The sequence below is a fragment of the Poecilia reticulata genome, chromosome 6, assembly GCF_904066995.2.
Source record: "Poecilia reticulata chromosome 6, P_reticulata-male-v2, whole genome shotgun sequence".
Lineage (NCBI taxonomy): Eukaryota > Metazoa > Chordata > Actinopteri > Cyprinodontiformes > Poeciliidae > Poecilia > Poecilia reticulata.
Window position 1 is genome coordinate 19,792,742 of NC_088835.1, and position 13,218 is coordinate 19,805,959.

General features: G+C 38.8%; 1 protein-coding gene across 2 annotated transcripts; it reads left to right on the top strand.

Annotated features, from left to right (window-relative positions):
- The first annotated feature begins 1,738 nt into the window (after nucleotides 1-1,738).
- sephs1 (selenophosphate synthetase 1) lies at nucleotides 1,739-11,535 on the top strand. 2 transcript variants are annotated; one of them, XM_008411341.3, is made up of 10 exons: nucleotides 1,739-1,849; nucleotides 6,957-7,079; nucleotides 7,188-7,284; nucleotides 7,655-7,758; nucleotides 8,099-8,206; nucleotides 8,571-8,725; nucleotides 8,819-8,909; nucleotides 9,000-9,099; nucleotides 9,508-9,720; nucleotides 10,703-11,535. In XM_008411341.3, the coding sequence occupies exons 2-10, from the start codon at nucleotides 6,984-6,986 to the stop codon at nucleotides 10,915-10,917; spliced, it is 1,179 nt and encodes a 392-aa protein (XP_008409563.1). In that variant the 5' UTR covers nucleotides 1,739-1,849; nucleotides 6,957-6,983; the 3' UTR covers nucleotides 10,918-11,535. The 2 variants fall into 2 exon arrangements, with proteins under 2 accessions (XP_008409563.1, XP_008409564.1); XM_008411342.3 differs by lacking the exon at nucleotides 1,739-1,849 and adding an exon at nucleotides 2,086-2,802.
- The last annotated feature ends 1,683 nt before the right edge of the window (nucleotides 11,536-13,218 follow it).

Consider the following 13,218-nt stretch of genomic DNA (forward strand, 5'->3'; position numbering starts at 1 on the left):
AATACATTTTCCAAAATTAATTTTCTTTACTTAAGGTAATCAGCATGCTTAATTACACATGGGAAAGAGGACTTTAATTCCATGAAGAACCATCAGGAGGATTGGCATTTTTAAATACTGTATGTTATGGATGTTATGCGTCAGGCTTTCTGAGAATGTGTGCACAGACCAAAAATTTTTGCACATAAAGCAAATCATGGTTTACTTCATCTGAGGAAGCTGTGTTGGACCATGGAAGAGGCTTACAGCACATCACCACCTACAGGAACAAATCTCCCTCCACTTTAACTATCGTCTGGCTGATGACTGTAATAGCTTCTACTGCAGGTTAGAAAGACAGTCATTCATAAATCTCACATCTCACCCACAGAAAAGGACAACATGTAGCCACCACTGCTCCCTCCTTAAAACATGCATTTATAATACCCTTTAACAGCAAACATGGTCGTTCTGACAGGGTGGCAAAGAAACTGAGAGGCCAGTGTTAAGTCGGAAGGAGCAGCAGAGGTCTGTTGATTGACTGAGCTATTATTACCAGTAAACGGGGAAAATCAGGTCTTTATGGAAGCGTGAATAATAATAATAATAATAATAATAATAATAATAATAATAATAATAATAATAATAATAATAATAAAGCCATAATTGCTGTTTAAAGTTATCCACAAGTGAAGTAAGGTAAAAGCAGCCATGATAGTTGCTCTAGTGACAAGAGTTCAAAATTGAATTTGTTGGCCTACATTCAAAATGCTGTCTGTTATGGAAATTTAATACTACATAAAACCTTCAGCACACCCACATGATAAATCATTTGGCACCAAAATGCTACACAGTTTTGTTTAGTTTTTGGGAGTGTGTTTGGGGTGCCAAACAGGCTGGGACCACCTCTAACGACAACAGCTCTCAACATACAGTGATAGCTACAACTAAATGAGTTACATGAAAGTGTATTCATGTTAGAACAAGCAGCCAAAGGTCAGACCTACCAACGATTTCTGCTGTAAGACTTGACAGTTGATGTTCACGGCCACTCACCATCCAATCTGACTGACCTTGAGCTAATTTGCAAAGAATTGGCAGATATTACAGTCTCTTGATGTACAAAACCTGGTGGAGACAAACTGCAAAAGACTTGTAATTGTTTTTAAAAGGTAGTTCTACAAAGCATTAACCATGGGGAGCTGAAAATAAATACTTTTCAGATTTTCCTTTGCAAAATAACCTGAAAATTTTATACATTTTCCTCATTTTGACAGTTATACATTACTTGTTATTGTTATTTTTAATAAAATTCACATAAATATATTGAAGTGTGTTGAAATTTCATGGTTATTAATGCTATTAAAAGGCACCGTTTATTAAAATTTAATCAAACCTATTCTTCATATATTCGAAAAAAATATGACATTTTTGTCTATCAACCTTTCTTTTGTTATTTAATTTGACGTTTATAAGAAAAATGTTTTGTTGGATGTAAAAGGAGGGAAAACACAAATTAAAGGTACACTCCATTGTAACAATTTTGTTGGCAGACTTTTGGAATCATTAAAGGGGATGTTGAAGAAGCCACCGTGCAAACAGAGGACCCTTTGTTATCTGGTTAGTTTCCACGTTAAATTAGGCGCATGTTTTTACATAATAGCACCAGCACAAATTGCTTATTAATAATCGTATTTACTTTGCATTTACTATTAAATTATAATGATTATTTTGTCCTCTGTACAATAGTTAAAAGACAATAATTTATGATTTCTAGTCAGGCTTTCTAAGAGGTCGCCTAAATGTAGCCCTGGTGCGTTCTGTTGCAGTCCCCGCTCTTGTGTCAGGATCCACCGCTAACCCGAAGCTGGTAAGGATAAACTGCTCAGACCAATTAAAGGGGAAATGTTGTAAGAATCTAATCCAGTTTAGCTCCTAAACTTGCTCATAGGCTCATTCTGTACACTTGTATTGTACAGTCTCATTACGGTGTTTGCATCAGCAGCACGTTCAGCGATTTAGTGCTAATACTAACTCTGATGTTGCACACATCGCATGGCGAGGGAGAGGAAAGGGTTAATTTTTTCCGCCGCCGACATTTTTGTTAGGCGCCCTGCCGCAACTTTTTAACTTGCAAGTGCAAGCAGCCGGGATTATGGTTCTACACTGTAAATCAGGGTTAAATAGAAATGTGCACAATGTTTGCGCTCAGTGGCAGTACGGCTAGCATATCTGCTCTCCACCTGCTCTTTGTTGCAGATAGCAGCCTCAGCTCATTGCCGCATGCAAGGACCGGCTAGCCACAGCTAGCAGAAAATCTAAGATGCATTTTCAGCTAAACAAACGTTGGGAGTGGAGTTAGTTGTCTCTGCAGATTGAGTTGTCTTAAAATGGGCTGTCGTGTGTCTTACATTACAGTTAACCGACTTTTAACACCGGACATTACTGATATTCTCAGCCAGTTCCTCAGGGGTTGAATGAAAATGGAATCATTTTATGCATTGTGGTTCCCTTCAGCAACTCCAGTTTGCACAATAAACTGCGAATATGCTAGATGGCACAGTTATAATCATGGCATATACACGTTTATTACTTTTAGTTCTTTTAATTGGATACGAACTAAATATTCAGTTCTCATTGATGTGGTGATGTTTGGCTTTGATACTTGCTTAACAATTTTGAAATTAAAAAGTTTTTATAGATTGACTCCATCTGACAAAACAGGTATAAAATGCAGGTTAGTGTATTGAAATAAAAACCTCTCAACGTTAAATTAGAGCGGGTGAATGGAGAGCAGGTAGTGGAAACCACATGAATCATGAGGTGAGAAGATAACATTCCTTTGTTGTTGTTTATGTAAATTGACACAAATTTGACCTTTGTAAAACATATGAGCGCTTTTCTGAGTTATTAATGGTTTATTATTATTTTCAGTATGTATTGGACAAATATCTGGAAAATTCCTTAACTGTACAAAAGTATAAATCACAGCGAAACATGCTCTCTCAATCTGGACATACAGTATGTTTTTGTCTAAGTCAATGGCAGTTTTAATATTTCATTTTGAAGGATGTGACCATTAGAGATGATAAGCTTGTATATTTTTTGATTGTTTTATTTTAAAGATGGTTAGAAAAGTCAAATAGCCACTTTATCAGGTACATTTTGCTAGTATCTGGTTGGGCTCCTTTTGCATTCAGAACTGCCTCAACTTGTTCTTGCATAGATTCAAAAAGGTGTCAAATATTTCTCAAGAGATTTTGTGTCAAAGTGACTTGGTAGCATCAAGTAGTTGCATATCAAGTAGTTGCATATCAAGTGGTTGCATATCAGGGTTCCCCCCAGAAAACTTGCTGAGCCTGGTGGTTGGGCGCCGAGGCGGTCCACCGTGTTTTTGTATTAAAAGATGTTAAGTAGACAATAAAAGTAAAAATATCACTGGGTAATTATATGTTATGGGAAAACATCCTCAATGAACTGCCATATAAACCCACAACTAGTCTTAAAAACAACTACTCAAAAAATACAATTAAAATAAATATCAATTATGTCCACTTCTGTTAAATCCAAATTAAGTCAGCGGCTCCATCAGGCCCCCCAGAGCTTCAGGGGCCCGATAAATGCTAATATTTTAACATAGACCACAGATATATAAATGTAGCATTTGTTTATTGAGATTATCATTGCTGCTAAATTTGACATAATGGTTTCAGCATATATAAATTAAAAGACTTAGACTTAGATTTTAAGGAGCTGGCAAGTTTATTTTGTAGAAGTTCAAAGAACAATATTCATAGTCAGATTGGTTTGTTACCACAGCTACAATCTGATGCTGTTATTCTAATCTTTGAGTTTCAGCTGTGTTTGTTCACAAATACAAATTAGTAAGCTGCAGTTATAATTTATTGCTTTTTAGGTTTGCCAGTTAAACTACTCCCCCTGTCCTAGATTTCACTAAATCTAACACAGAAGCTGTTAGAGGTGCTGATGTTTTTAGCAACAAATGGGGCCCCTAAGTCATATTCTGCTCCAGGCCTCATACACCCTTGGACCGGCCCTGCATGATGTGGTAATCCGCTGCGCTGCGCAGAGATGCGCAACAAATTGGAGATTTAATTCAATGCTGCTAATGTGGCTTTAGTAGCTCTTTCATTTCGTGTCTGTTGAGTTTTTAACAAGGGGACACAGAAACTATTTTGGTTGGCCGAGTTTCTGGATGAGTTTTTCAGAGTTTTTTAACTCTGTCTTAAGTGGGCAAACATTTGATACGGTTTGGTGCTTAGTATGACCGGGAAAATAACACTAGTAATAATAATAAAATAATATAAAATCAGCGTGATGAGCACGAGGAGAGCACGAAAGCTCCTCACCGGGTTAAACCTGCACGATGAGTGATTAGCAGTGGGTCGTTAACCACTAACTCACCGGCTAACCGGGAACACAGACCTAAAGGGCCAAACGCTGGGCAGCGTGTTGAGATGTAAACGCCGCATAATGTTTTGTTCACAAATAATACATCATTCTCACCGCTCGCTCAAAACACCTCGGAAAGCGCGACTACAAGTTATTCCTGCGGTTCACGTAGAGCTGCGCAACCAGAGCTAACTCGGTGGGTTTAAACTCTTACCTTAATCAATAACTCCTCATAACTAATCATAATTCCTCACAGGGGGGTTATGTAAATATCCATAGCGGTCAGCCTGTGTCCAGTTCGAGTGAAAGGAGGAGCCTGGGATCCGCGCTGAGGTTAACTTTAGACATCCAGCTGCTGCAGCGCGCGAGGCAACGCGCAGAGGCCCAGCGGTGTGATTGGTCCGGCTTTAAATGCATAAACTATAAACATATCTTTTAGGAATAAATCTGCTCTGATAGTGAAACGCTCGGAGCAACAGAAACGCTTACAATCCGGCTTAAAAAATGTGATTTTTTTTATTTTATTTTATTTTTCTAAAAAAAATTAAACAAGAAAGGCTTAGCCTGGCGGTGGCGCTAGTAAAACATGGTGGGCCGCCAGGTCTATAATACACTGGGGGAAACCCTGTCATGTCCATGACGTAAATCTCTGATTCCGACACTGCCAGTTAGGCCTGTCTAAACGATAAATCAATTAATCGCACGATAAATTAAACCTATTTTTTAATTATCGGCTTTATCGTCTCTTCCTTTCTCCGGTGCTCTCCACTGACCCTCCCTCCCTTCCTCATTTCCTTAGTGTAATGTCCAGCTCACACTACACAAGTTGTCAGCCGATTGTCGGCCCATTTCCAAAACCTGAGAGACCACACATTAGCCGACAGAAATCCTAGGTATAACGATTCGATGGGATTCGATTGTGCCTTGTGGTGTCCAGCCACATGGGCACAAAATAATGGCTACAAGTCCAGTTAACTAATTTAAAAACCAGGCATTAATCAATGTTTTACTACAATCTGCCTGTGATGCATGTGACTAGAGTCAGAGTAAACTCCTGACTGAATGAAAATCATTATAACCTATTTACGTGACGTTAACGAAGAACAGTTGAAAACTTACCGGATTTATCATCTGCGGTAGCAATTTGGCTCCAACTCCTCTCATTGTCATTTCTATATTCTTTGCACGAAATGTTGAATAAATGTTAATGTTGTTTCCACACATCATCTCCAATGTCCCCTGGTCTTCCTGTTGCGCCGTGTCAGCTGTTAGGGATTCCACTTGTAATTTCCCCTCAGAGGAGGATCCGCGCTTTCTGATTGGCTACCTGCCACATTCAGCGTTAAGCTCCCAGTCGGGGAAAACCCCTGATTTAGATCGGAGCGGCCACGACGACCTACCGTAACACACCATACACTGCAGGATGATCGGTTACGAAATCACTAGCGAGAGAATCTTAGATCTCCTAACGATCTAAGATTATCTTAAAGGGAAAATATGGGCAAAAAAATCGTGTAGTGTGAACTATTGCATTAGGTAGTCGGATGTGCCCATCTTCTCTATCTAAATCTAGTGAGGACTGAAGGGCAATATAGTATACAGACTTCATAATCTGCACTCTTTTGCAGTATTTATTTCCACTTTGGCTTTTTGTTGTTTAGGTTTTATTCAAGTACGCTTTTTGTTAATGGAGACTGAGAATCCATTTTATTTTTTGTTTTTGGTTGTTTTGCTTATTTAGTTTATCAGTTCCAGTGTTATGTGTTCTTTTGAAAATAAAGTGTATCTATGGCAGGAAATCCCATGCATTATTAGTCATTTCCATTAAATCAGTGTCAAAAGGTATTGAAACAATATTATCGTTTATCGCAATAATGTTTTAGACAATTAATCGTCCAGCAAAATTTGTTATCGTGACAGGCAGTGCCAGTGATAATCTATTGTACAAAGTACTGGAGTACAGTGAAGTTACTACCATGTTCCAAGAAGCCAGTTTGAAATGATTTGAGTTTTTTGACATTATGACATAGACGTAATTTTATTAGTTGGATACACCGGGATCATAAACGGTTAGACATGGTGAGCAATAATCCTGAGGAAGGTTTCTATGGGGCCCCTTTACGCCTCAGTTTCCTGTTCTCAGCTGACATGGGTGACATCTGGCTTGGTCTTCTTTTGTTCCGAGGTTTGTTGCAATGAGTTGTTGTTTGATCTACTGTAGCTTTTCTACCATCTCAAACCCTTTTTCCTTTTTCTGATGCTCAATTTGAACATCAGTAGGTTTTCACCACCACATTCAGAAACGTAATGTATTGCGTTGCTGGCATGTTGTTGACCTATTCTTGTATGTTAGCGAGCAATTCCACATGTGTACCTAATAAAGTGGCCGGTGAGTGTATGTAAAAGTCTAGGATTAATTTGCTTTTTTGATCAACCTTGTGTTATTTGTAATATGTGCAAAATAAGTCTCTTTCGTAATGCGGCCTCTTTGATTCCCTTCTAGTTTTTCTTGTGACCTATAGGTGTTTTATATCATTCCCTCTTTTTCTTGGTCTGTTTTTCAGTGGTGAGGATCCGGAGCGCCATCAGAAATGTCTGTGAGGGAGTCTTTTAACCCCGAAAGCTATGAGCTGGACAAGAACTTCAGGCTCACACGCTTCGCTGAGCTGAAGGGGACAGGCTGCAAGGTTGGTTGTCCAAATCAAAATCTGACTTTCTTTCTGATTGAAAATATTTACTGAAGGTATCTGGAAAAGAAAAAAAATGTTGCCACTCTTTTTCTCCACTGATCTTAGGTCCCTCAAGAGGTTTTACAGAAGTTGCTCGAGGCCTTACAGGAGAACCACTATCAAGAGGATGAACAGTTCTTGGGGGCAGTTATGCCTCGATTAGGTAATAATTGCCTTGTTTTACTGCCGTGGTAGCAGACATGCTAAAGCCTTGCCAGCTTGAATGAATGAGTGTTCAAACTGAGGCCTTGTCATGTGTGACCTAAGTTATTAACTTGCGCTCATGTTCGACACTCCCACCGTTGTACTGATAGCTTCAGCTTGTTCTTTGTGCAACTTTTATTCTACAAAAATGCTCAATCAACTGAGAGTGCTGACCTTTACTTAAAGCTAAACTGACTGCACCTCATTTTATAAGTGAAATGAATTTGCTTGTACTGCTGAGAAAAGTAGGCTTTATTTTGCAGTTACATGTCATTGTTGAAGACTATTTGCACTTTTACTCTTTGCTAAGATTTCTGTTTGTTTTAAAGGAATAGGCATGGACACATGTGTGATCCCTCTCAGACATGGTGGACTTTCTCTTGTTCAGACAACAGATTACATCTATCCTATTGTTGACGACCCCTACATGATGGTAACAGTTCTCCTTTTTACTTGAGTTTCTCTTTGGTCTGCAGTTGTTAATACTGGGTTTCCATCTACACTTAAAAATATTCCTATTTCCTGATTTTCTCCCCTATTCTATTGTCTTAAGGTCGTGTTGGTTCGCCCACGCATAAATCTGTTCTGATTATTGATGAAGAAATATCTGCCACAAATTCACATGGCGCTTTTGTATTTATGAATTGTGATATGACCAACGTATGACATGAACAATTTGTGAATGTGAAACATTACAAAATATGAATAAAACAAAAAAGGTGCCTTTGTGCCGCACAAACAGCTTCTGTGGTTAATTTGTTTCTGCTTTGTAGGGAAGAATTGCTTGTGCCAATGTTCTAAGTGACCTGTACGCCATGGGAGTGACAGAGTGTGACAACATGTTGATGCTTCTGGGAGTCAGCAACAAGATGTCAGAAAAAGTGAGAATTTTTTTTTGTTTGGTGAGACAGTATAGCTACTCAAGCAACAAACAGAAAAACAATTAGTCGTTTTTGTAAATTGGTTCAAGCGCTTTGTTCTTCTGAGAAGTTCTGGCTATGTGATGGTGGTAGCACCTGCTGAAGTCCAAAAGGTTGCTTTTTTTTTTTTTTTACACATCAGACATTAAAAAATAATAATATCCTGACTCCTTGAGTCAGGGAAGTTGCAAAAGATTGCATAGCATACAATTTCAGTGCTATCACTCTGATTCTTTCAGGGGGATAATTTGATGGAACTGGGAGATTCGAAGCATCCATTCTTCATGTGTTTATTTTACACTTGCTCTTATGTGTGTGTTTGCAGGAAAGAGACAAAGTTATGCCACTGATCATTCAGGGATTCAAGGACGCTTCAGAGGAGGCCGGCACGTCTGTCACAGGGGGACAAACGGTGGTCAACCCCTGGGTGGTAATGGGCGGAGTCGCTACGACAGTGTGTCAGCCCAATGAGTTCATCATGTAGGAATAACTTCCTGTTACATGTACACTCCCTCTGACTTTTCAGTCTCTGTTAGAAGAAGAAACGCCTCGACAATGTCTGATGTCTTTTAGGCCTGATAACGCAGTGCCTGGGGACGTGTTGGTGTTGACCAAACCATTAGGGACTCAAGTGGCTGTCGCAGTGCACCAGTGGTTAGACATTGTAAGTCTCTCTGATTACATTTTTTTTGTCTTGGGATACCTTCTGCTATTTCATGACAAACCTTTCCTATTTGCTTTCTTCAACATTTAGCCTGAGAAGTGGAACAAAATCAAGCTGGTGGTAACACAGGAAGATGTAGAGTTGGCCTACCACGAAGCTATGCTGAACATGGCCCGGCTCAACCGTACAGGTAAACCCATCATTCACTCATGATGCATTTGAAATGTTGTGTGAGCAGATTGCTGCTCACTGATTGGCCAAGGGGAGAGGAAAAAATGTGGAGGTTTTTACTGAGGTAGCGCAAGGAAAGGTTAATAAAACTCTAGAGCGACTGCAACGATATTTAGAACCACAATGGAAGGAGCAGGTAAAATTAAAGTGTAATTTTGCATTTAAAGTTTCTGAATTACACACTGGCGGCACACTGCAATTAATATCCACACTGTAGAGTGGCGCACTGCAGACCTTCAGCTGTCAGCTTTTCGATGGAAGCACAACAGGTTCGGTGTGGAGCAGAGTGAGGATGAAGCCGAGCAGATTCAGGGTAAAAGGGACAAATGATTGTTCATCTGAACTTCCTCTCTGTCCTCCTGCGTAGCTGCTGGCCTCATGCACACCTTCAACGCACACGCAGCCACCGACATCACAGGGTTCGGCATCCTCGGCCACGCTCAGACGCTGGCACGGCAGCAGCGGAGCGAAGTGTCCTTCGTCATCCACAACCTCCCAGTACTCGCCAAGATGGCCGCCGTGTCCAAAGCCTGCGGGAACATGTTTGGACTCATGCATGGCACCTGCCCTGAAACATCAGGTCTGTGTTGATGTGGTTCTTCTGACGTCAACAACCATAGCTCTGTAAAATCCTGCCAATAATGTTTGTTTATACGGAGTTGGATGGAGTAAGCAAGGTTTTGGTAAGAAAGTCCTGAGTTTTGATCAAACAGGATGGAGTCTATAGTAAACAGACATGATGAAATAATGTCTCTGCACTCTAAGAAGCCAGGATAATAAAAACTGTTTTATTTGTATATCCATAAGCAAATCAGACAGGCCTTCATAAACACATGATATTTTGAGGAAATTGCTTTTAACTTGTTGGCATCGTCAGGTTTCCTTTTACAAATGAATGTGGTATTTAAAAACTGAAAAGCACAAATGGGGAAAAAGCTTGACTGTTCAAACTTCATTGTATACCGTTTTCTAAAGTGTTAAAACTTTAAATTCCTGAAATTTAAACAGCCAAATTTGTCTCTTGAAAAGAAAGAGAAATTGTAGCCATCATCTTCCAGCTTGTTGGCCACCTGTGCGTAGCAACAGGTGTGGGAGGGACAGCTCTGTTTTAATTTATACTCCACAGAACGTGAAACCAATGTAGCATCACTAAAATAACTTCACATTACAGGTTTTTTTTTAGGTTTATATCATTCCTATTTAGAAGTTTTAAAAATCTTGATATACGTGATGACAGTAAAATGAACCGTGTCTGGTGGAGTTGTTTAAGTCTGATTGTGCATTTACTGCATTTGCTATAGCTGACCATGTTTTCAAAACTTCAGTGCTACTTTCTGCAGCCTTCTTTTTGCTCTTATTATAACCTAACATTATTGCAGTTCTTTGGTGTTGGGATGCACATCACTAGATTAAAAATTTTTTTTGCTCTCTTTTTTTGACACTTTTCCTATAAGTGCTTGCCAGAATATGTTACAAACAACAGAGTACATCTCTCAGACTTGTACTGAGAGATGCGCACAAAAAAAACAAACTGACCGATTCCTTGTTCTTTCCATTCGAAGGAGGCCTGCTCATCTGTTTGCCCCGGGAGCAGGCGGCCCGCTTCTGCGCCGAGATCAAATCCCCAAAATACGGAGAGGGCCACCAAGCCTGGATCATTGGGATCGTAGAGAAAGGAAACCGCACCGCCCGCATCATCGACAAGCCACGAATCATCGAGGTGGCACCGCAAGCAGCCACGCAGAATGTCAACCCAACACCCGGCGCGACCTCTTAATCCTCGACTTGTTGCCTCATAGACCTGAACCCCCGAAACCTCTGTTGAGAGTTTTTTTAGACCTATAAACTACAAAACCATCGTAGAGTGTTGAGAAATTTACACAAGATAGTAAAATAAAAACACACAACAAAGACTGGGTTGGCGTGCATCAACGTGGAAACAGCCCCACACTGCGGCCTCTCAAGGGTATGGCGCCACCCAGTGGACTCAAGCTGCAGCTTCCCCTTGAAAAAAAATTGGCAAGAACTAGGACATACTCGTAATCCATTTGCTCTGTTTTTCTGTATTGTTTAACGTGCTTGATTGGCTGGCAGCTTCTGATGGGAGAGTGGTAATGAAGACAATAATCTGTTGATTCATTTTGAATCTTTGAAAGTCTGGAGTCCGTTGCCTCTTTTTGTCTCTTAAAGCTGCTCTCATCAAACAAGCACCCTGTGTTTTGGTGGTTTTGCTTTTGTTTCGCTTTGTACAGTTTAAAGGCCTAGTTTTAGTTCATTGCTCTTCCTGATGCCTCAAAACACGCAACCTGATCAGAATGACTTTTCTTTTTTTTTCTTTTTTATTATTATTACTTTTGTATCGTCCCCACATATGCTAATAAATTCTCAAATAGAAGATGGTTGATTTCTGCTACTTGGGAGCTGCACTCATGCGATTGAAACAAATCAATCTGTTTTAGTTTTAGCTGCACCGTTGTGCTTTCTTCATATGTTAAAGATTATTTTTTTAAGACGTTAAGAAGAAATTCTTCATTCCAAATGTAGCATCATAATTACAGGAATATGATGTAGTTTTCCATTGTAAATTGAAAAAAAAAAATCTTCCTAAAAGCTGAGTGTGTTGGGTCATCCACCTCGTGAACTCGAACGGTTTATTTTTGGCGTCTGCATGGTACGTTGACGATGCCATGTGATGTGATAAAAGCTAACTGAAAATGAAGAATCCCGCCAGTTGACGTTTTAATTTCTTCTACAGATGAAAATAATCTGGATGACATCGACAAATGTTAGAAACAAGATGTAATCTTTACCCCACCCCTTACAATAAATGTTTTATAAAACATTGCTCTTCTGTGTTTTTTAAATTTCAGGTGAAAAAAAAAAAAAAAAGAAAGTAGGCTTTGCTGTTTTTAAAGGGGTGTATTATGGCTGTCAGTGGGGAAGAGACAGGGAACAAACTGGTTTTAGTTTTTATTAGCTTAGATCAACTTTGTTGTCCGTAAAGGGCAATTTGCTTTGCAGACAGTAAAAACAAATACAAATAAATTCATAAAAATAAAAAAAACAATTCAATAATGGGACACCACAACATCCATATAGCACACAGTACAATTACATACCATCACAGTTTGTTTGGTCTTACCTCAAATTATTAATGAGGCTGACACTAACTGGGATAAGTGAACATTTTAGTTTTTTTGTTTTTTTTTTCAATAACTTATTACCTTAACATGCAGGTAAATGTGCATCTCAATAACTTAGAATATTACTAAAAATGTTGATGTATTTCAAAAACTTAAATACCTATAGATTCATTACACAGGCTGATGTAACTCAGGCATTTATTCGTGTTAATTTTGATGATTCTGACTTGTAGCCAATGAAAACCAAAATTCTGTAATTTAAAAATGTGATTAAATGTGACCAATAAATGTCCTTCTGATAGAGACACGTATGCAAACTGAAAAGTAGTAAGGCTGAAGCATTTGCACTCAACACTTGGTTGAGGCTCCTTTTGCAAACCTAATTGATAATGAATAGTTTTTTTTATAGGTTAGCTCAGTGTCTTAAACAATGTCTGGTTCTAGAAAACCAAAGATATTCCATGAATCTTTTATATTTTCTTGCCTATAGATTCTCTTCAACCAAATCCAGTTTGATTGTCCTCAAACTTGAGTGTTCACAAATTGTTCTTACTTGCTGATGTGAAAATGGGATGTCAGAATTTGTTTAAACAACTTTTGTCTTATCCCTTATTTTTTATGTTTAAATCCAAATTATTTTTCCATGGCTCCTAAAATTAACCTAGAAAGACAGATACATCCCGAACACTTTCTTTATTGAATAACAGTCTTATTTCAATAGCAAATTCTCAAAAAAAGTGTAATTTCTCAGTATTTTACTTACTGCGGGTTTAGACAAAAAACAACAACAACCTATTTAATATAATAACAACCAATAATGCCCAACAAACACTCTTGTGTCTTTGTTTTTATTCATTTATTTATTTATTTATTTTTAACATCAGATTGGACTAGATTTATGGTCAGCATACTCTGACAAGGAAACAAGAAGGTGC

Excerpts from the sequence above, each read along its gene's own strand:
- sephs1 (XM_008411341.3), top strand. The coding sequence starts at position 6,984 with ATGTCTGTGAGGGAGTCTTTTAACCCCGAAAGCTATGAGCTGGACAAG. Across the intron at positions 7,080-7,187 it reads TGAAGGGGACAGGCTGCAAG|GTCCCTCAAGAGGTTTTACA; the intron begins GTTGGTTGTCCA and ends CACTGATCTTAG. Across the intron at positions 9,721-10,702 it reads CACCTGCCCTGAAACATCAG|GAGGCCTGCTCATCTGTTTG; the intron begins GTCTGTGTTGAT and ends TTCCATTCGAAG.